We start from the raw sequence: 24286 nt of genomic DNA, 5'->3' as shown, positions 1-24286 counted from the left end.
TTGCTTAGTATCAAAGATGGAGTGAACCAAAGGCATTTCTTAGTCTTCCCTTCCCATTGATTCAGTTTTCTTCACTACAAGATTTGGGGGGGGTGGTGTTGCTTATTACAGTTTTTGTGATACCTCTTTATTTTAAATTTCATTAATAGCTCTCTGCTCAGAAATAAATAGGAATCCAGATGGTACAGTGTTTTCCCCAGCTGTCAGGCACAGTGCTAGAGGGTTACAGAGCAGAATCTGATCGTCTTCTGGGAATGGGAGACTGAGGATGTCTAGAGAATGATCTTTAAAGAAAAGACTAAAACAGGCTGATAAGCTCTAACTTTAGTCTTTCATTGAAAGAATACTGGGCTTTGGATTCAATATTGGCACCAACCAACTACTTAGTTTAGTATCGGTAGGTACCTTTCCAGTTCACTGTCCACATAAGCACAATAGAAAGCTCCTATCTTTATAGAACTTGCTTATTCTGTCCTCTGCAAGTCAAGCCTTCCCTGTGGTTGGCTACTGTGCCTGATGCTACTGATCTTTGGAAAAAACATTTTCAAGTTGTATAACTTACTTCCAGGGAGGCTTGTCTTCTATACTTGCTGCTGTTGTAGGCTAATTTGGAAAGGCTTCTTTTCTTGCAGAAGAATCTGACCACTATCATGAAGCATACTCAGAGAGTACAAAAACAGCAGTATGCTCAGTTATTTCATAATCTTTTCCCTCTCTCTTCCTCCCTACTGCCAGCATAGAGGGTTCTTGTATTAACAAGGCCTTGTTTGATTGCATCAGTCCAAACTGTCAAGCCATATTGTAGATGGGATTTTAATATACAGCATGATCATAATGTTTCCCAAGGGAGTACGATACTTTTTTGTCTTATCTCTTGCCATTATTTCTCAGTGCAAAATGACCACTGGTTAAGTGAATGCTGTGTTTCTCATAGTACATTGTGATGTAAGCAAGAACAATGTGTATTCTCTATTACAAGCCAGCTTTGTCACTTTCCAAGCATTTTTGGTGAAGTACACCCAACACCTGCCAGATGATTGATCTACCTGAAGAACTCTTCAAACTTCCCAGAAAAATGTTCAGAAATCCTCTTGAAAATTACCTGGAAGCTGAAGCCACTTTATTGAGCACTTCAGACAGGGCAGTGCAGTTGCCAAGACTATTGTTTCTACAGTGGTTCTTAGAGTGATCTCTTAGAGACTACCAGTCATGACAATCAGGTGGTAAGAGAAGACGTTCCTTTTGATGGGAAAAAATTTTTTTAGGAAGGCTTAAGAAAAGCTCTAGAATCTTGATTGTTGTGACCGATTAGCTTTTAAAATCTACTCCAATGAGAAAGACAAGGTGATTTTTTTCATTTTAACTGCTTCCTACCCACCTGCCACCCATCTTTGTCATCCTTCCCTCCCTTACCTTCTTTTCTCTTTTTGATTTTGTCAGCAATTCTTAATAATAGGCAGAGATATCAGGAACTGCAAAGGAAGGTGATAATTTTCTGACATTGGCACTGATGATCTCTGTAATATGACCTTCTACACTGAGACAGCACTTCTGAACATGCACCTGAGAAATGTGAACGCAGTTTCTGTCTCCAGCCTCCTCTGATTCTTTACCCTACGTATTTAGTCAAGTTTCCTTTTCTTATTTAATGTATTGCCATGCTTAACTGGGATACGTTGTTCCAAGGATTTCTCCATTTGTTTTGTTAACTTGATGCTCTCCCACTGCCATTCCCTTTTCAGGGACCTTTCTTATGAGAACCTGCTTGAACAGGAGGTGAAGACTTGAACGGACCTCCTGCTTCTCTCCTTTGAAGTCCATGAACATTTCTATGAGTTTGAATTTGAAAGGAACTAAGGAAAATACCACTAAAAAGGGAGGAGAGAGACTGTGGCCAAAAAAAAAAATTCTCTGGTGCTTGGGTATATGTACTGTTGCACATACAGAGTACACTTTACAATAAGGCTTCAGGTGGTGGTAAATCTTTCATTTTAAATGATTTAGCTAATTTAAGAATTACTGTAAGTTCTGAACATTGATACTAAGTACTGGAAAAGTGACAAGTATCAGAGTATATTTGGGCTTCTATGAGGATGGTGTGTCACTTCCAGCATTCAAGTGACATTTTATTTTTTTGTCTTTAATCTTGCAGTAGTGAGCAGTCCACTAAAGCCAAAACACAAAAGGAATTGCTGAAAACATTACAAGAGCTGAAAGCTCACCTTCCTTCTGAAAAGAGAATTAAAGGCAAATCTAGTGTCCTAACGACGTTGAAATATGCCCTTAAAAGCATTAAACAAGTTAAAGGTAATCAAGTATGACGCTACCTAGATAATGCTAACCTGGATAAAATTAGACATTTAAAATTGGAATTTAAATGTGGTTGTCCATGTAAAGCTAAGTTTATTATGTTTGAAAACCTTTCTAAACAGATGTTTTCATGGTGTTCCCATTTGTTGGCTTTGTTAACTTCTGTTCCTTTGGAAGTTAAAGCAGCTTTCTAGATGCTTGATATTTTACTGATATTCGTTGAGTTAGAAAATTAATTTGAAAACAATTTACAATTTCATACTACTTGAACTGTCAAACAGACCAAAATATATGATCATGCACATATGGGTATATTAAGATGGGTAAATTTATTTGGGTTACTGATGAGGAAGCTCTACTGAGGAAAAACTAATTTGGAGTAGTACCTAGATTTCCCAACTGCCCATTCTGTGCTTAAGCCAAAAAAGGTTTTGTCCATTTATTGCTTCCAGGCGGGATGTTTATTGATGAGATTTTTAATTCTGAATATAAGTTGTTTTAACGTTCTCATGTAGCCAATGAGGAGTATTACCAATTGTTGATGATTAATGAATCCCAGCCTGCTGGACTCAATGTGTCATCTTATACGGTGGAAGAAGTTGAGACTATAACCTCAGAATACATCATGAAAAATGCAGTGAGTATGGTGACCCAAGTCTACAGTGTGTGTTGAAAATGTTTTCTAGCACTGGAATTCTCAGGCATGCCTTCTTTTTACAAGGTAAGAGTTGGTAGCTAGGCCAGTAAGCTGAAGAAGCTGGATTTTGCCTTCCAGGAGATGTTGACTAGAAACTCTGAGCCTTCGCAGACTTTGCTGATAGCACCTTGATCTAAGCTTTTTTCTGTCAGTTAGGTGGGAAATAAGTAGTCTAAACTCCTTGGTCCTCTGAATTGTACCTTGTGCTTAGAGACAATGGTGTGACATATCTCAACATCCATGTGATATAATGCATGGGTGAGACATCATTATTTTTCATTTTAGAACACCTGCTAAAGCTGGAGACTAACTCTCCAAATTTTAGTCAAGGCACACTGTAAATTGTTTCAGCTTATCCTTATCAGTAGGGGTTATTTGATGTTTCACCGGTTCTTTGTTAGTGTGAGTGAAAAGTGATGAAAGTGTTGGAATCGCTGTTTGCTGTGTCCTCTGTGGTATTTGTCTAGTCTTTGCAACTGGTATAGGCTTACTGCGTGATCCAGTGATACTGTGTATTCTCATCTAGATAAGACCAGCTATGACGATCGATGTAGTTTTTAGCAGTAAAAGGATAGTCTGAATGATTTTTTATTTTATTTTAGATTTTCCCCATTCCCAGTGTTTTAGGGATATATTATGGAGTCTTCAAAAAATAGTTACATCTAAACTTATTAGACTACCTTCCGCTATTTTTTTTCTTTTTCCTGAAGCCTCTGCCTGAATGTATGAAGTTCTGAAATCAATAAAATAATGGCATGATGGGGGATGTTCCCTAGCTTGAAGTAGGTGGGTTTTGTTGTATCTATGAATAGTAAAGGTTGCCCACAAGGTAAAACAAATAGGAAGTCTAGAGTACAACTGAGAACTTCAGTGAAATACCATAAACATTGTTCAGTTGATCTGAAGCATCTGAGTTCATGAAACTGGAGTTCTGACGACAGCTCTTAAGTTTGTGTACAGTGTTAGTGGATAGAGCACTAAAGGTTATGACGCAGGAAACTCTCTTCTGTGTCAAGAAGAAAAACAATGTGAAATGATACAAGTGGAGTGTGTGTATGGTTGTGTGGGACTCTTCTCCCACCTGCCTACTCATTATTTTACTAAGTGGTTTAGAGCACTTCTTTTCATTTTGCAGTGGATGGACAAGCTAACATAAACAGCCTTTCACAAAACAGTTGAATTTCATAAATGTAAAATATGCCTGTAACAAGCATAAGGAAAATGTGCAGTTTTATAGCTGGAAGCTCTTTAATTCTTAATTCACAAAATCATTCTGCATCATAAAATTTTAGGCAATGATGTTTAGGGCTTGTAACCCATTAAGATGCTAGTGTATTATTCTTATTGCATAGTTCAAAAAGTGTACTGTCTGTGTCTACTTCATAAGCAGATTAATTTTATTGTTCCCTAAACAGATGCAGTTTAACACTATTTCCTTAATTTTTATTTTGAACTTACTAATGCTTTTATATCTTCATTGTTTTTCTAAGAAATACATACTGGATTGAAGAACGTTTTAAACTTTCTAAATAATTTGAGATTTTTGTTTTTAGGATATGTTTGCTGTAGCTGTTTCTTTGATTACTGGGAAAATTTTGTACATCTCTGATCAAGCTGCTTCTATTCTCCGCTGTAAGAGGGGTTATTTTAAAAATGCCAAATTTGTGGAGTTCTTGGCACCTCAGGATGTCAGTGTGTTCTATACTTCTACTACCCCATACAGATTACCATCATGGAATATTTGCAATAGAGCTGGTGAGTGGTCTCAACAGCAGATATTTCTCTGACCTTCTTTAAGTCGTGCAAATGCAAATACTTGAACCGATTTTTAATATTCTTCCATCCTCCTCATCGCTTTTTGAGGGTATAACACAGATGCATTATTAGAACATCTCTGAACAATACTAGATGTATAATGCACTTTTATAAATCAGCAAGGCTTGTCTGTTGGTTAGGAGTCTTCTGAATGTCATTGTTCATTGGTTCTCGTGCCCCTTTCATCCAGATGATGAATGAAACAAAGTAGGTATTCGTGCTGAATGGTGGGTTTGCTTTCCACTTTTACTAGCAATCAAATGACCACAGTTTTTCTTTAAAACTTCTTTTCTTCAGCTATAAGGGGGATAATATTCTGCCTCCTTCCTCTTAAAATGATTGATTTGAATACTGTACACCTTGATTACAGTGTAGAAAGATGTACTTCAGCTACCATCACTGTGCATTCACCAAGTGTAATCATATCTCTATTCTTTTAACTTTAGAAAAATTATGTTAGGCCTGCTGATGGTGAAGGATCAGATGTCTTAGGGCACTTGATATTTGTTTGTGGGAGGATTGTTTTACTAGTGTAGCTACAGCTGTTAGGAATTGAGAAATAGCTGCCAACTATTTTAACCAAACACTTGAAATTCCAGGTCTGCTCTAAATGTTTGGAATTCCAATCCATTGTATACTAAGTCTATTAAGTTAAGTCAGAGTGTGAACCATATTTAATCTGAAAAAACAACTAGCAATAAATACATACTAAGTAATGCATACATAAAGCAGGTTGGAACGGACCTTGTGAGGTCTCTTAATCCAACCTCTGGCTCAAAACAGGGTCAATGGTGAATTCTAACCATGTGAACCTAATTACAGATATTATTCAGTTATACTTTTTTCTGAAATATTTTCTGTAGTTTTATTATGTCTGTGTATAGCTTCAAATTTCAAAAATGCAGTAAGTGGAACTATGCAGACTATCCCATGTATCAGGTGCTATAGAATATAATATCCAAAAGCATTATGCACTGAGGCCTTTGAAAGACCAGAGCTTGCCTTGAAAAATCAGTCTGTGGCTACTCTTGAAGAGGAGGGAAATAGGCTTAAAAGGTGAGAGGAAGCTTTAAAACAAAACAAAACAAAACAAAAAAAAAAAAAACCAAAAAAAAAACCCAACCAAACACCACCCCTTTTTTTTTGAGGGGGGAGGGTCATAAGTGGATTTGATGTAGCTGTCCTAGTGCCTTTCTAGGAAAAAGGTAAAATTTTGGGGTCCCAGATAATCAAACATTTTTGGTCAACACTATACAGTGGAAAAGCTGATAAGAGTAAACAGCTCAAACTGGAGAACTGTTTAGATATGTTTTTGGCAAAAGGCTTAATAAGCAAGCAGCTGTGATTCATATGCCAGCCTCAGAATCTGAGTGGTATTCAGATTTAGTTGCTTATGAAGTACATAGTTTAACAAATACATACAGAGACTTCAGGGAACATAAACTTTTTAAAGAATTCAGCCTTTATCACAAGGAAAAATTCTTGTTTTAAATATCATAATCTCATAGTAATCGGTCACTTGTTACAAAATCTGTTTAATATTTCTAGAGTCTTCCACCCAGGATTGCATGGAAGAGAAATCTTTTTTCTGTCGCATCAGGTAAGACAACAATATTATGAAGCTTAGTGTTATATTATGAAACCATGCATTACAACAGTGTTTGACTTTTATAAGAACCGTATGGTATGTAAGTTTCTTACTTTTCCATAATGTGAACATAAGGCAAAACATATGCATGTCCTCTAGTTGATTTACTCTTAGAAGCTACAGAGAAAACCGCAAAGTGATTTCAGGAAGTTGCATCTTAGAAGTTCATCAGTGTGAATGTTGACCTTTGCACCATAAAGAAAGCTGATACGGTATCTCCTACTGCTATGGAAAGTCTTCAGTTCATGTTAATTGAAGTGTTCTGTTCAGCACCTGCTACAGAGTCTCTTTCATTCTAGAAGACAAAGTTAAGATTAGACATTAATCTCAAGTGTCCCGTAGAGAAAGATACATGAGGGTAACTTGACTTGTCTCTTTTGCAGTTACTAGATGACACAGTTCCTTTTGGTTTTGCTTTTCTTCCTTCTTTAACTGCCCCCACTCCCTTTAGTTGCTTTCATTTAGGAAATGCCTACAACTTATTCCGTGTTCTTTCTTGTGCAATTTGATTTCTTGCTGCTTATTGCCTCTCTGGTAGCACTTCCAAAAAACAGAAATTGTGGATCCTATTACTTAGTTACTTCTGGAGTAAATAAATACTTATCATTAAAGTACGAGTAAACTTTAAACAAATTAGAGGCAATGCACTGGTCCAGAGTGTTGGATTGGATGTACTGTAAAAGTACTGCTGGTGTTATTGTGGGCTTTTTTTGTCCAACTAACTGGTTCCAAAAGCTTTAGTTTTATAAAACTGTGCTGTTTAGACTTATTACAACTGATTTTTTTTTTTTTTGTCACTATGTAAATGGTTGTTGTTTTCATTACTATGCTTTGGATTCTTCTTAAGTAAACAACTGTTATTATAGGTAAGAATTTCTAAGTCTTTACTCTTTTTAAATTGGGATAAATACTGAGTAAAATAAGGTCTTTAACTGAGGGGATATAGCAGTCTTCGTAAAATACAACTATAAATTCATCCATCTGAAGGGTGTAATGTCACAGATTATGATTATTGGATCAACAAAATAACTTAATTATAGGAGGTGGGTTTTTTTTCCATCAAATTTCCATTTAAAGCAATTGTGGATCTTTTTATTTCAGGCAGTAGAGAGGACAACCTTTTCTTTATTGCAGTTGGTATGCAAAGGATGCCATCAGAATTAGCTTCTCTTCTACCAAAAAAAAAAGAATTCAGAAAGTTAAGTTCTTGGGTGCTATTTTAGGAGCTATCATGATCATGCAGTCCTTGTGTCATGAGGAAATTACAATAGACAAATTAAAACTTTTTTTAGCATAAAATGAAATAATTAACTCTGTTTAATTATTAGTGCAGGAAAGGAGTGTGAAAATGAGATTTGCTATCACCCGTTTCGGATGACTCCTTACCTTATCAAAGTGCAAGATCCGGAAATAGCAGAGGACCAGCTTTGCTGTGTGTTGCTTGCAGAAAAAGTACATTCTGGTTATGAAGGTAATCCTTTGAATGCACAAAGACTAGTTTGGTTTCCTGAAAGTAAGAACTGTTCTATGTTCTGCTACAGGAATTTCCATGTTGTGTAGCACAACTGAATTTCAGCCTAAAAAAGCCAACTTATATGAGTTACTGTCAGTGATCTCATTTTATTAAAGTGAAAGATAATTGGTTCTGTTCTCTGCCCTTGCTGAGCAGCTAGCAAGCTGTTTTCCTATATGCTCTTAGACAGACTTTTAGACTTTACTCAGTATTTAATAGAAACATGCAGCTTGAAGTATTTTATGTATCCAAAAAACCCCACTTGTTAATCTGCTTTTATTTTTCTCTCAGCACCCAGAATTCCTCCTGACAAAAGAATTTTTACAACTACGCACACACCGACCTGTTTGTTCCAGGATGTAGATGAAAGGTAACTTACAAAAAATATCCTTTTTCAATTTACTGATAAGCAAGCTATCTAGTATCTTTACAGGTATTTTTAGGATTTAATTAAGATGTCTGTGTGGGGTTAAAAAAATGTGACTACTGAAGACTGTTTCACCCAAGAAAAGTACATCCCCCAATTTTCAATAAGCATGAAAACACATTACACTGTGGTATTTCAGTAGAAAACTGTTTGCCTGCTAACAACTTGTTCTTCCATTTTCCTTCCATCTGGGGCAAATCTGGACATAAATTCAATGAATGAAACCCATGGTCAGGAAAATTCCTGTTCTAACAATGATTACCTGTATGAGATTTTTAGGTTTTATTTTTTTTTAAGTTTGATCCAATTAATAACAAAAAATATGCTGCTGTCACTTTCTGCTGGCCCAGATACAAGTAGAGGTGTGTCTTTTAAATGCAACATTAGATCTTAAAAAAAAAAAAAAAAAAAAAAATTCTGTGTTCTGAGTTCAAACTACAGTCTTCATAGTTCTTGCTGTTGTCTGTATACAAAACCTGCTCAAATTCTGCTGGCTGAAGACTTCACATTGCTTTGACAATCATGGAAGCTGATTAGAGTAAGTTTTCATACTTCAGAGTAAAACCAAATATGCCGCCTGTGATCTTAAGGTGTACTTAGAGGCTCAGGAACTAAGCTGTAAACCAAGCATTCCTTTAGTCTTCTGGATTGCTTTTGCTTGGGGCCTTTCAAAGGATGTTTAGGTGATGGAAACATGAGGTCTATGGAAAGAAGGGAAGATACTTCTTCAGAGTTAGGGGCGTTCTTGGCTGAGGAGGAGACGACAATCTCAACAAGCTTTTAAGGACAGGGATGCACTTTGGAATATCAAGTGTTTTGAAGACTTGAATTGACAAGAGAATTCATTTGTTCCTGAGTTGGAAAAACAGGCTACCTTTTCCCTTTCTTCCTCTTCCTCTTTCCTTGTTTTACTTGATATTTTCTTCATGATGGTTTCTGATGTGTTATATGCGGGATTTTATTTTGATTTCTTTTTTCTCCTTAGTGAAAACTAAGTTGGCTGCAGTAGTAGCATCTGACTTCTGATTCTCCCCTCCTCTTGTTTTTAAGCATTCTAAGAACGCTGAAATTTTCTTTGTAGGTCTAGATGGGGAGGATGTCTGCAGACAGAGTAGCAGCATAATGGACAATTTGGATTTCTGTGGTATCTTTTGGGTGCGAATCTTCTTGTTTCTGAAGAAATATGCTGTTCTTGGCAAAATCTTTAACTGCAGCAGCAGAGAGAGGGATCTGGGGGAAAGGAGGTTATTGGGAAGTTTGGCTAAGCTGGAATCAATAAGGTAAAAGTAATTACTGTTTGACTTCTGAAATAGTTTATCTGCAGAGAGGTCAGGCACATCAGTACTACTACAGCGCATGTGTTTTGTATTAAACGGGAATTGCAAAAGGTAGCTGTTGGAGATTACTATAGAAGACGACAATGGCTAATTGGTGAGGATAAGTTTTGACTTTAAGGTACAGCTATTTTTGGCTAACTTGTGCAGACATTGTGTCTTAGTGTGAAGAGTTTCTGCAGGATAGAAGACAATGTAATGCTGACAAACTGATTTTCCGTGGTATGATTTATACAGTCTCTCTAAACAACTTAAGTTGACAAAAGAACTACTTACTCCAGTATAGTTCTGTCCTCTTCATGGATTTTTCTCTCTCCCTCATTCCTGCACGTGCTCCAAGCCAACCGCAACTTTGCAGGTTGGGTTTATCTTTTCAAATAGGCTAATGGCACTTCCCTTCCTCCATGCACCCCCAGCTTATTTATTTCCAGTAGTCACTTAACAGAAATGGTAAGATTACTGAATGGAGAGTTTTGCCCTTATTCTTGGGCTTGGGTGGAGTGAGTACAGTAAATCCCTTCTCTATGGCTACTATGGAAGCTTCTTTCCTGTTAGTCTGGTGTTATCACTTATTCTCAAATACCATTTTTGAACGCTCAGTGAGGGTTGATTACATCTTGGTCTGATATTAGGACTTTGCTTCATTTATTTCTGTTCTTGTGATCTGTGTGGTTGATTTTGTTTTTAACTATTTAACTCCTGAGATCATTGGCAGCCAGATAAAGGTTGACCAAAATATGCATACACAGTTTATTACTCTTAAGCTCTCCAGCGTTAGGTGGAATACACAAAACAATAGATTCTCAGAGAAAGCAGAGTCTAATATTTAAAAAATATACAACTGAACACCTGCTGTCGAGTGAGAACTGTTCATAATGTAACTCTGAAACTGTTGTCTGACTTGCATAAAATAAAGTTAATTCTGTAATCAGTATGTGTTCATGGGTTGGAAGAATGCTTATTTGTCCTAACTCTGCAAGTGGATCTCTGCACAGAATGTTAAGTAAAAATAAATATTTTCCTGAAATTAAATGGATCATTCCTGTATATACTTGTCTTTGAAATGTATTTGATGCTTGATGCGTATGATGGGTGTAAGGAGTTCTATATAGTTCACAGTGGAGTGATCTTAGTAAATGAATTTAAAGCAGTTTCCTATTTAACTTGCAATGAGAATATAAAGAGACTTCTTATTCATGTTGTTTTGACACTTAAATGTCATTCTGTAAAACATAAACTAAACTTGCTGCCTGTCCTCATCAGCCATTCTTATGCCATATGTGCATTTGCATTCATAAAATGACTTTATTAACTTAAACTCTAAATTATTTTGACTTACTCATTATGAGGAAGCATAATGATGCTGAGGTACTGCCTCTAGTAGATAGTAAATTAAGCATTCTCAAATATAGCATTATGCAATCACAGAAATGGTGGTTAGAAGGGACTGCTGGAGGTCTCTGTTCCATTCTTTCATTTGAAATGAAATTGTTGCCCAGTTCTACGTTAGGTTAGCTGTGACCTGGTCTCAATAATGCCTAAAAACCCCCAAGGACAAATTACACAATCTGTATGGGAAGCTGTTCCTGTGTTGCATTACTCACTTTGTTAAAAAACTTTGCCTGATATCCAGCATAAGCTTTCCAGACTGCAGTCTGGGGCCATTACCCATAGTTCTGTTGTCTGGCACCAACAAGAAAATTTAACTCCACCTTTAACGCTTCATTCCAGTAGTTGTGGGAAGCTCCTGGATCGTCCCTTAGCCTCCTCTTCTTTGGAACAGGCGAGCCCAGCTCAATCTCTGCTCATCGGTCTTACATTCTAGATCCCTGACTCTTCCAGTGATCTTCATATCAGTATAAAAATGCGTAGAGGACTTGTTTTTTGTGCATAGAAGTGACTGAATTTGCATCTATCTTTATGACTAGGTCAATAAGTAACAGTTTAAAATTTGATCCCTTTTAGGGTAGGTGTTCTGTCGCAGCACAAACAAATGAGAGTTTGCCAGGCTTTCATAAAGCAGGTGGCAAAGAACAGGAACAGTGCGAACAAAAACTCGTGTTTTCTTCTACTTCTTACAACGTTATTTGAGGAAGTCCTAACTGAAGTCATTCAGAGTTGATTGGTATTTTAAACTGCTGTAGCAGCATAACTTTTCTTATGTGCCTTGAACTTGGCAGCATTTTTAAATGTCAGTGTGCCGAAACTCATACCAGATCATATCATTTTATGTCAGTTTCAGCTTTGTAAAGTTGTTGCTTTAGATCATCCACAAGCTTTTAAGACTCATTATTTAACTAATTGATTCAATAATAAGGCATTAGTTGCTTTCCTCCTTTCCCCTGAATATCTCGTCCTCTTTGCCAGAAGGGTATGTTTGTTTTGGGGAACTGATCTAATTCCAGTGGGTTATTGGAAGTGCAATGTTGAAGGCATTTGTCCCGTAATGCTTTTGAGTTCCAACACAGCACAGATCCCGTGTCTGTGGTGCACTGCAGCTAAGTTCTTCATTAAAGCTATTCAGATACCTGAGTATCTTTCTGCTCCTGGGCCTTTGTTGGTGAATGGGGCTGGGGGGAAGGTATACAGCGCTTTGAGTTTACAAGATGACTTGTTGGCACCGGGCAACTTCTTAAACATTACTGAGTAGTATTGACTTAATGCATTTTTTTTTTCCAAAGCATATTTTTGGCAGTTAGCTTTCAGAGTAAGGTGCAAACTGACATTTGTGAACTTTCACTCTTTCTCCTTTATATGAATGCTTTAAGTGATCAATGAAAATTATTTCAACACATAAATTAGTCATCCACATCATTAGAAGTGGTCATTGATAGTGTGCAGGAAGACGGTAACATTACTTTTAAGCCTCTGTTTTAATTAATAAGCTTGCTTCCTTGCAGCTCCTTTGAGTTGGACTCTTAACCTGCCTGTGAGAAAGTTTTCTTGAGTCCTAGTCAACTACCCCGTTGCTAGTTCAGCTATAGTAATCCTATGATCCTTAGCCTTGGCTTGCAGCCCATAGATTGGGGTACTATTTACCTTCATGAGAGTTTTACAAGATTAAACTTTATTAATGCTCTTTTAAAATTAGGGTAAGTATTTATCCTCTAGAGCTAGGCAGCATAGAAAAGACAGTTCTGCTGTAGCAGACTTCTTCATTTGGTCTGATCACATTGTTTTATAAAGTTACCAAAAAAACCTAACCACCCCACAAACAAACAAAACCCCCTTTGTTTAAAGAGTACTACTGCTATTAAGTTGGCACTGCTATTTCCACAAATTTAAACTTAAAATTCTTCATTCTCTTTATAGGGAAAAAAAAACTTAAAATGGAAACATTTTAAAGATTAAATATACATTTATTCCACTTGATTTTTTTTTTTTGCTTTGCTTTTCTTTCACCAGAGCAGTACCTCTGTTGGGATACCTACCTCAGGACTTGATAGGAACACCAGTCTTGGTGCATCTTCACCCAAATGACAGACCCTTAATGCTAGCAATTCACAAAAAAAGTATGTAATCTCTTACTGTGGCAGAATTTTTTTTTTCCCTAAAAGTTAATAACAATGACTACAAAGACCTCAGCAAGTAGGAGGTGAAAATTAATTGTGACTATGGATTTTTCTGCAAGTAAATACTGAATCCTTTACTCTATAACTTGATTCTTAATGCAAATAGATCAAAATGAGAAATCACTCAATTTCGTGTTTGATATGAAGCATATGTGTCTAATTGACTGTAAATGAATATTTCATACATAAAACTTTCTTGAGAATGCAATGATAGAAGTTGTCATACTTTAAATGGTAGTCTTTTTTTATTTCACAGAGAAGAAAAAAGAGTCATTCCGGCAATGTTAATTTGTTAAACTTGGAAAATGTAAAGCTGTTTCTTCAGTCGTCTTTAGCTTGTTGTGCTCTGAAGGTGACTTTCTTGACATAGTCCAGTAAATTATGAAGGTCTGCTTATTTTGGTAGCCCAGCATTTCTAAATGTATAGACGTATCTGGCATTTGTTCCTTCAAATATCATCTTCCTCCTTTGCAATTCATTGTAAAATCCTGAATCATTAAGTAGAATTGTGCAAATATTAATCTGAAATTTCTTTTTGAATCATTCATTACAGTACTTCAGTATGGAGGACAGCCTTTTGACTATTCACCAATCAGGTTTTGCACTAGAAATGGAGACTATATAACCATGGACACTAGCTGGTCCAGTTTCATCAACCCTTGGAGTCGAAAAGTTTCATTTATTATTGGAAGACACAAAGTTAGGACGTGAGTCAAGCTGGGACTTTAAGATTTTTATTTATTTATTTTTATTTTCCATCCCCTCAGGTTTACGTAGTGATCCTTAAGAAAGACATAAGGGATGTTCGGGGGGTGGGGAAATCACACATACAAATTACTTCTTTTTTAAATTCGTAACTGCTTTAAAAAGAAATTTGAAGTCCTTCAAATTCTGCCAATACTGTCAAGAGTTTCTTCAGAAGAGGGAAGTCATGCTCAAAGTGAGTAAGGGTATGTATTTTATCAGATTCAAAGGTTGTAGATGCAATAGAATAAGCATCAGATTCTGTTTACTATGTATAGATGGTAGATTGAAGTTGTGGGGTCTCTGTGATTGAAGTACTTGCATTTGTAATGAGCTGGGATATGTTTGGTTTATGCAGGGGTCCCTTAAATGAAGACGTCTTTGCCGCTCCCAACTATACAGAGGATAGAATCCTTCATCCCAGTGTTCAGGAAATCACTGAGCAAATATATCGGCTATTATTGCAGGTACAGCATGTGCTTTATGTTACCCTTTTCATTTCCCAGTGAAGAAAGGGCATTTATCTTCATGACATTTTGTTTAGCTGCCTACTACTGTACTGGAATTTGGCTACAATCCTGGAAATTACTTACACTTGTGATTACCAGACAAGACTTACTGAAGTATGTTAAAGCTCCAGTTGGTATTTTAAGGATTTCATGCAGCTATGGAGTCCTCACAAAAAAAAACAAACCTAAAATAAATTCTTTTTTCCTCACATGGAATTACTGGTAACAATTTCAGTTTTGTTCAGAGCTGGTGTGCTGAGATATGCGTGTGTGTGTATCTCTTTTGTTGTTGTTAACAGCCTGTACACAACAGTGGATCCAGTGGCTATGGAAGTCTAGGCAGCAATGGTTCACATGAGCACTTAATGAGTGTGGCATCCTCCAGTGACAGCACAGGAAATAATAATGAAGACACTCATAAGGATAAGCCAGTAGGTTTGGGGTTTCTTATTCAAGTACGTGGCACAAAACAAACTAGTAAAAGTGGGTTGTTTTTTTTTTTTACTTCTAGCATAACCCTTTCAAATTAGGGATGGAAGAAAGTAAAAGGAAAAAGTCATCTTTCTTTTTTGTTTAACATGGAAAAAACATTTCTGTCTAGGGGAATAAACATTTCTGGTGTAGATGAAGTCTCAGGGTCCTGAAGCACAGTTATAGGCATGAAAGACAGTGTGTGTAAAGAATTTAAACCTGTACAGTGTGTTAGCTTATTCTAATGTCCGTTATATGTTACATGCTGTGTTTCTGGGAAAACCAGCTGGATATTTGAAAGCAGTTTCTTTTGGGAGGGAAAGTCTGTAATTAGCGTTTTCCCAAATGAAACTAAAAAGATAAAATGCAGTAATACCTGCATAACCAAGTGATAGCTTGACCTTGATCACTTCTTATGTTGCAAAAATAAACTATATAATATGGAATGAAATAAATGGAATGGAATAAACTAAAAATTTTTTGAGCTTAAAACTTAACTTTACTGTAGATTGGGCCATTGCTACATCTAGTTGCTAGTGAGATGTAACTTTTTAAATTCTGTTAGTCTGAACAAAACAGCAGTGATAAATTTGTGCCTATGCTTAACAGACCTATTCCATAGGCAAAGTAAATCAGACGGACAGTAATGTACTGTATGTGGATGCAGTGAAAGGAACTGCACGTTTTAACATCTTTAGTAATTTTGGCTTTCCTGTTGTTCTTCCCAAATTTGTTGTAGCTCACTGAGTTGCGTTTAATTCTGAAAGCCAGAATTTTCCTTTCCTTAATTACATTTTATAGGCTAATTCTCTGAAATCCCATTTCTGCTTCTGTGATCAGGCATGGCAGACTGCTGCTCTTGCCAAGGTGGTCACTTTCCTGGCTTTCAGTCCTTAAACACTAGTGGCTTAAGCAGATGAAGTCTCTGGATTTTTTTTGTTTAACAGATAACTTAATACATTTCAGAGCTATGCAGAAAAGTAATGTTTAAGGAAATCTTGGTTTTGAGGGAAAGGGATACTTATCTTTCCTTCACTATTTCCACAGATAGTGAAGACTGTTACAGTATAGTTCTATAACATCCTGTCAGTGCTTGGTTAAACTTCTAGCACAAAAAGTTCTCAGTCTCAGCAGCAATATTTTGTTTACCAAATGATACTGGTTTTTTTTTTCTGAAGTCTTCTTTGTAATGTATCTTTATATTTTCCTATCCAAGTCATTCAACCATATTAAACAAAATACAAAGTAATTGTGTACAAAAAACATGCTTTAAATTTCTTCTCTTTCCAATTCCCAAAATTCTGCTGCTGCACAATAAAATTCTATACATCAGGATTTGTCCCATAATCAGACTAATTGTAAGATAGAGATTAACTAAGGTTAGATTTAGTCTACTGAGGAATCACTATGCATGATGTTTTATGTCAGAATTTTGTAATAACTCTTTTTAATTACCTGCTTTCAGGAGGTTTGTCAAGATGCCCGTAAGGTCAAAAATAAAGGACAGCGTACTTTCACTGACAATAAAGCAAAGCTGGAATATAAGAGAGAGCCTTTTGCAGGTAAGACATTAGCAAGTTGATTAAGTATTAGTCTATTGCGCTGGTGCCTTGTATAATATGACAGTAGGGTTTTTTCTAGTTTAGTTCTAATCAACGTATAAAGACAGCATTTTTATCAATTAAAATTATATTGTCTTGTGTCTCTCCACTGTGTTCAGGAAAATACTGTGTTCAGCCAATTGATAATGGTGTAACACACAGTTAAGGCATGTCCTAAAGCTGTTGTTTTGAAGCACCTTAATTGTAGCTCATGTTTTCATACAAGTCAAGCATCATCTTCTCTGTTAGGTGGAGGAAAATGTTATGGATGTTGTCTTTCCTGTTTGCGTTGTAACCTCAGGAATTTAAGTTGATAAATGAAAATCTTACTAATGAGATTTTAATTCTGCATACATTAATAGGTTATTCTTCTAATAATTTGTTATAACTTCAGGGCACTAGAGTCGTTCTCACACTGAGTGTGTTTCAACTCTAATGGTACCTATTCTCTTATAGCCATAATATCTATTCCCTTTGGATCCATATGCATCAACCTAACTAAACTTCACACCTCCCAATAATCCATAAGGACAGGAAAACATTTACACAATGTTCATCTAGTAGTGCCCAAACCTCTTAACTTGCTTTACAGTGGTTAACTTGTGACCTGTTAAAGATGTATAAATGAGAACTTTTACTGTTGCTTTTAGGGGAATTTGCAAGGATTTAATGCTAGAATTGCATAATAGCAATATCTCTTTTCACAGAAAAACAAAATGGACCTGGTGGTCAGGTGAAAGATGTAGTGGGAAAGGATACTTCAGTAACAGCTGCTCCTAAAAATGTGACTACTGAAGAGTTGGCTTGGAAAGAACAACCTGTATATTCTTATCAACAGATTAGCTGTTTGGACAGTGTCATCAGGTAAGCAACCAGTGTGTAAATTACTCTTGACCTCTAGACTTAAGGACTTGCATATCTAATGTTGTTAAATCACTGTATTTTAGGTACTTGGAGAGTTGTAACGTGCCTGGTACAGCAAAAAGAAAATGTGAACCTTCATCAAGTGTTGCATCACTGAATTCTGGAGTTCATGAACAAAAACCAGCTGATAATGCTATGCAGCCCTTGGGAGGTATCTCTACATCACAGCTTTTTCTTGATTGATTTTTACTAGCAGCCAGTTGGATGTTACTTCTTTGCAGAATAATGACAAGTGTAGCTTAGGCATGACCTCTTAGCTGTTTTCTCAGTGTTAGATGTTGGTGATCTAACTCTTACCATGAACATCTCCCCTACAGTCAAAAAAATGAGTAGTTGATTGAATATCTGGATTGTAGATTCTTATTTAATGTAGAAAAAGCTCATTTATACTGTACAAAATACAGCAGGATTTTGAGTTTTAGGACTTGAAAATGCAAGATGTTTGTTTCACAGCTGGGACTTGTAAGAACAACCAGCTGAAGAACCTGGCAGCTAATTAATTGCAACAAAAGTATGCATATTACACTTCTGTTTCTTCTTTGGACACTAAAAAAAAAAAAAGGAACAAGAGAGGGTAAAATGCAGCATCGCACTGTTCTCAGTAAGAACCCATTTGAAAGGCATGTCCAGCTATGAAAATAAAAGATGGGGATTACTGAGGATAGCTGAGGATAGCTATCTAAAACGTCTGCTGTAGGCAAAAACATTAACTTAATTTGTTAGGACTTAGGTATAGCGTTTGATATAGTCCCTGTCTGGATGGGGGGCTAAAGTGAAGAACGTAACTGTTCTTCTTGTACTTCCGTTAGTACAAGAATTGTGAGACTGGTAAAGAACTATATGTAAATGAGATACTTGCTGATTCAACCTTGTCATTATATGAGGCTGAAGGGGAAGTGTCTAGTGGAGTTTCTCAGAAATTGGTCTTGGGAATGATCTTGTCTATATTTCCTCTTGATGAGCTTCAAAAAGAAGTTCTAATGCAGCTTTTAGAATCAAATTGGAAGGTATTAGTATACATAGGAGCAAAGTGTCCTGTAGAAGGAATTGAAATGCCTTGAGAACTAGAGAGGAAGAAATTGTGTTCCTAATTGCATGATGCTAGCTAGTTCCACTATTTCTGCTGTCATTTGGAGTCTATGCAGTTCTAGTTGACGGGAGAAGATGTGGGTTTGCTAGCTTTTCGGTGCACTGATGACTAAGAACGATGTAGCCACTGGCATACTCTAGTCAGGAGAAAGGCAAACTTTAGGTCTTAAAATATGTGTTATGCCAAATATTCCTACTAGAGGAGGAATGTTTTAATGCTGTTTTATGAGGCACTGGTATGACCTCTGCTCAATTATTGTGTATAGCTTTCAGGTGAGATAATTTAAATAGGTGGAAGCTCAGAACAAAGCTGTTAGGATAACCAGCTAATGACAGAGATTAGTGTACAACAATATGGGAGCTGGGTGGGACTTAATCTTGGGCTGGAAGAGGCTAGAAACTTTCTTCCAAAGTTGTGCCATGAAAGAAGAGTGAAGACCAGGAAAGAGGAAAAAGTCCTTCATTGAAAAGATTTGGTTTGGCTATATGTGACAGTCGAGGATTGGATTTGGTTGCTCAGAAGTCATTCTATTCCTAAAACATTCTTGGTGGAATGCATAAAGTAAAGTAAAATGTTCATTTTGTATCTTGTCAAGTGCAGTTTAGCCTCTACTGTTTTGCAACCCTAGGAGCATATAACTTGCATTTGCTCCTGTTCATGTTCAGTAAACTACAACTTTACTTCTTTTAATAGATCCTGCTGTGTTGAAGGCATCTGGTAAATCAAATGGTCCCCCAGTGGTTGGTGCTCACTTAACATCTTTGGCTTTACCTGGCAAGCCTGAAAGTGTTGTGTCTCTCACAAGTCAGTGCAGCTACAGTAGCACCATTGTTCATGTTGGAGACAAAAAGACACAACCTGAATTAGGTATGATTTTTGCTAATAAACTTTCTCCAAAATGGCCATTGCTAGCCAGTTTAAACTTCAGATGTGAACAGCTAGTATCTGCTTGTGACTTACATTTTCTTACAGCTACAATGTTCCTATGGAAATGGAATAAATAGGGACAGAATTTGCATCTTAAACTTACAGCAAAATTATTACAGAATTGTAATAGCTTAAAAATACAGAGCTTTTTTTACTTCATCTTGATTTATTTTCTTCCTCCTATTTCTGTAGAAATGATAGAAGATGGTCCAAGTGGAGCAGAACTCCTGGATGGCCAACTTCTTGCCCCTCCATCCAGCTCTGCGCATGTAAATCAAGAAAAGGAGCCATTTAAAAAACTGGGACTTACAAAGGAAGTCCTTGCAGTACACACGCAAAAAGAGGAGCAGAGCTTTTTGAATAAGTTTAAAGAAATCAAGAGATTGAATATTTTTCAGTCCCACTGCAATTACTACTTACAAGATAAACCAAAAGGACGGCCTGGTGAACGTGGTATGGCAATAGTTTTCATGATAAAACTTGTATTTATATAGGAAGTAAATCCTGTTGAGAGGGCATTTCCATTTTTAGCTGTATTGTGGGGCTACTGTGAATAGTGACAGTTGCATTCTCTTTTTAAAGTCCACAAAAAAATTTGTTCTGATAAGTCTTCCTTGAAGACTGAGAGTGGAATATAGCTTTTAATGTAATAACTGACATTTTAGTAACTAATGTTTTGATTTTTATCTTTTCACTTTACTATTACTGTCATGCATCTACTTTCAAGGGACAGAAAACATTCTTTAGCGTGTTTGCTTTACTGTATCTATGCTTGTATTCCCTTGCTTTTCTTTTCCTTCTGTCTTTCCATTTGTCTTTTTTCAGGTTTGTGGTTTGGTTTTGTTTTCAGCCCTCTGCTTTACATACAGTTTCCCCCATTCCACTATTGTGTAGTCGGTGAAACAATCTGATAATTGTTTGGTTGCCTTTAAGTTAATAATGTGATCGGTGGGATGGAAATGGCACAGACTACCTGTAATAGTGAGATTGTTTTGTTTATTAGGACTAGGAACTCTGGATGGCATTTTCAGAAGTGCTGGATACCGATCTGACTTTGTTCCCGTTTCAGTCCTGACTTGACTTGGAACAGAAGTCAGACACTGCTAAGCATTTTTTGCAGATTCTTATCTTTCGTTTTTTATTTAAATAGTTATGCGGGTTGACTTAGGAAACCTGTTCTGGAACCCTTTAGTCCCCTTGCATTCTTTATACTTGATAAACTTTCAGCCTATCTAAATAAGCTTTAGACAAACTAGAAGTTTGAGCAGCTTTTCGTGCCCAAAGATATTTTATGGATTTCCTCATATCTGTAATCAGATGAACTGACAGTCTTCACCTAGGGAAGAGTTGCTTGGTGCAGACTTCCCCTAAAATAAGGTTGTAAAGGTAGCACGCTTTTTTCCCCTCAGGAAATTCTTTTCTTTATGTGTACTTTCTCTCCTCCTGCTTTTTCCACCCCCCCTCACATTTTCAATTATGGACCTGCATGACCTTAACTCTCTAGAAATGCTTTCAGTCATGTCCCGTACTGCTTTCATTGTAATTGCTGGAGTAATTAGAAGTTTGCCCCTCTGGGAGCCACTGTTTTGCAGCTTTGTGCTGTTTGGGTGACACACATTTGAGCCTGAATTGATCCACTGATGGTCTCTTTTCTTCCATGATGCGTCAGCATGGTTTTCATTGCCCAGTTAGCTCAGCTCTTGCGCTAGAGGTAAAAGTGAACCTGACCCCTTCCCAAATGCTTCCATTTGGGTAGGCTAAGTCCAGAACTGCTGTTTTGAGCTTCTAGGGATGACAAGTTGAAAGGGATCCATCAGATTGCAAGTAGGATCTTTCCTGACGTGTGGGTTTGGGTTTTTTGGGTGGGTTTTCTTGTTTGTTTTTTGTTTGTTTGTTTTTGGTTGGGTTTTTTTTTTTTGCAGGTGGCCGTGGACAAAGAAATGGCACTTCTGGAATGGATCAGCCTTGGAAGAAAAGTGGAAAGAACAGAAAATCAAAGCGCATTAAACCACAGGAGTCCTCGGACAGTACAACTTCGGGAACTAAATTCCCCCATCGGTTCCCTCTTCAAGGTTTAAATACTACTGCTTGGTCGCCATCAGACACTTCACAAGCAAGCTATTCAGCGATGTCTTTTCCCACTGTTATGCCTGCATATCCACTGCCTGTTTTTCCAGCAGCAGGGACTGTGCCACCAGCTCCTGAGACTTCACTCTCTGGTTTTAATCCGTTGCCAGACTCTGGAAATACTTGCCCTGTGCAACCATCCCAGTTCTCTGCACCCCTCATGACACCTGTCGTAGCTCTTGTGCTCCCCAACTATGTCTACCCAGAGATGAACAATAACTTACCTCAAACGCTTTACCACAGCCAACCCAACTTCCCTGCCCATTCCACTTTCTCTTCACAGACAGTATTTCCAACACAGCCACCATTTGCTACACCCAGCCCTTTCCCACAACAGGCGTTTTTTCCAACACAGCCATTCCATTATAATCCACCAGCAGAGAGTGAAAAGGTTCCTGTTACAGAGCCACGAAATGAGCCATCCCGTTCCTGCACTCCACAGTCAGTGGGTCTTCAAGACCAGGCTTCGCCACCTCTGTTCCAATCAAGGTGCAGTTCTCCTCTGAATCTTCTACAGTTAGAAGAAACCACAAAAACTGCTGAAAGTGGCGCTCCTGTGGGTTTACATGGAGCTTTAAGTGAGGAAGGAGCCATAGGCAAAATCATGACAACTGATAACTGTAGTGGAAAGGGATCCTTACCAGTAAGTATGCTGATGGGTTTGGGGGTTTTTTTTAGTCTTCGCATTCTTGAACATATCTGAAGTTGTTAATATGTAGAGATGCCTAAAATGGATTCCTGCCGGGCCCCCCCCCCCCATTTTCTCTGCTACATCGTTTTCAATCCTTTCACTTGTAGGACCTATTTTTTAATGATAGACAGTAGTCAGTCGATACGATGCCAGGAGATGGACTCACACTTGTAGTTAGTAAATTAGAACTTCAGCAGACTGAATAAAACATGAAATGCAATCATTAGGATAGTCTCAACCTTTAAAAATTAAAACTACCTTGTTGTTGTTCTTCTAAAGTTACACTAGGAAGCTTGGAAATACATCCTGAAACAGTTTTGTTCCATTTTTAATTATGAAGATGGATAAGCCCATTGAAAAGCACTGAGATAGATTTAAAATCATATGAGCACTTTATTTTTACCAAAAAGTTTTGGGCTAGTGAATTTGTGTGGAGGGGGAAACAAACTTTAAGTGATCAGAAAGAAGCTGATTTAAAATAAAATCACATCTTTGTTTACAAACAAGCAACCAAAGTAAAGGAAGAATGAATTATTACTTGCAGACCATAACTTTATTTTTATTTGGTGCACTAAAACTATGCTGAGCTGTTCGGTAACTTCAGGGGTTTTTTATTTCCTGGCTCATTCAAATTTTACAAATCAATTTAACAAATAACCTTACAGAAACTTCAGATAGAGTAATGTGTCTGTAAAGGTTTCTATGACAGAAATATGTGGACTAATATTGGTGTTTTCTAAAGGCACCATAGAGTATCTTTGTAAATGCGAAGTCACTGATGGGATGGAGTTGCAACCCAAACCTTTTAGACTGGCTCCCTCCTCCCTCCTCCTTTTCTTGTGCTGTGGTTTGTAACTGGTCTCTGCATCTAAGGGTGCAGTTACAAAGTAGAGCTTGGGCTCACTGATGATAAAAGGAAAGCGTGCATTGGAAGGGGTGGCTTTTACTTTTAGGCATGTCTGAGATCTAAACTACTGTAAGTAATTGGTAAAAAGCATTGTTAGTGTTGATGCTAGCAGGTGATTAGATGACTTTGTGCAGTGAGTCGTAAGCATGTATTTACATTAGAAGTTGTAAAGGAGGAGGAAGGAAAAACTTCTGAAAATGCTTGTTCCCCACACTGTGGGGAACATTAGAACTCCATGTTAAACTTTTCTCCCTGGTTAGTTTCCAGATGATTTATTTTAAATAATATTCTTGATATTGATCCTTAAGAGGAACAAATGGAGGGAGAACAGAGAGAAATGGATTTTGTCATACCTATGTTTTTTCTAAAGAAACTTCCAAACTTGATTGATACAGTGTAAAATCTTGTCACGTTCTGTTATTACATGCTTGTTATCTCATGATCTTGAGAACAAATATATTTGGTTTTCATTTTAAAAAAATTCTCTATCATATTAGTCATGCAAATACCACTTAAAAATTTTCAGGGATATATGCATCCAGTGCCATGTTTGGACTAATGTATTCTGTGCACTATGTAACATCTCTGAAATCTTACAAGGACTTCTGACTTGTGCTGTGCTATAACAGTGCATCTGTGACAGTCGGTAACTTACAGCATGCTCTGAGATGCCTCTGCTAGATTAGAAGCAGCTCGGTAACAAAACTTAATAGTAACAATTTTGCTGGCAAATTCTCTTGAATTTCCTCAAACTGTTAGTTCCTATTCTTTAGAAACCTGCAAAATGTAACTCTCTAATTTCCTCACCACTTACTGGAAAATGAGGACAATACAGGCATTTGTTTAGGAATGTGTTAAGGATAAAGCTAGTTCTTTCCATTATTATGTATTTTGCTAAGTTCTGTCAACCTTAATTTCTAATATTTAATCTTCAAACTGGCTTGCATTGAGGTTTTGCTTATGTTAGAAATCAGTGCAG

General features: G+C 37.0%; 1 protein-coding gene across 1 annotated transcript in view; it reads left to right on the top strand.

The window, feature by feature from the left end:
• Window positions 1-24286, top strand: part of LOC103917839 (period circadian protein homolog 2-like) — a 43169-nt gene that overhangs the window by 12116 nt on the left and 6767 nt on the right. The window contains 16 exon segments of the mRNA XM_009325035.1: window positions 2153-2307; window positions 2826-2947; window positions 4561-4762; window positions 6371-6422; window positions 7799-7941; window positions 8275-8353; window positions 13150-13256; window positions 13870-14023; window positions 14419-14527; window positions 14869-15000; window positions 16506-16602; window positions 17349-17505; window positions 17589-17716; window positions 19349-19522; window positions 19775-20035; window positions 21505-22352. Of these exon segments, the coding sequence (XP_009323310.1) occupies window positions 2153-2307; window positions 2826-2947; window positions 4561-4762; window positions 6371-6422; window positions 7799-7941; window positions 8275-8353; window positions 13150-13256; window positions 13870-14023; window positions 14419-14527; window positions 14869-15000; window positions 16506-16602; window positions 17349-17505; window positions 17589-17716; window positions 19349-19522; window positions 19775-20035; window positions 21505-22352 (2920 nt within the window).

The sequence above is a fragment of the Pygoscelis adeliae genome, unplaced genomic scaffold, assembly GCF_000699105.1.
Source record: "Pygoscelis adeliae isolate BGI_AS28 unplaced genomic scaffold, ASM69910v1 Scaffold155, whole genome shotgun sequence".
Taxonomy (NCBI): Eukaryota; Metazoa; Chordata; class Aves; order Sphenisciformes; family Spheniscidae; genus Pygoscelis; species Pygoscelis adeliae.
This window is presented reverse-complemented; position numbering and strand designations above follow the sequence as displayed.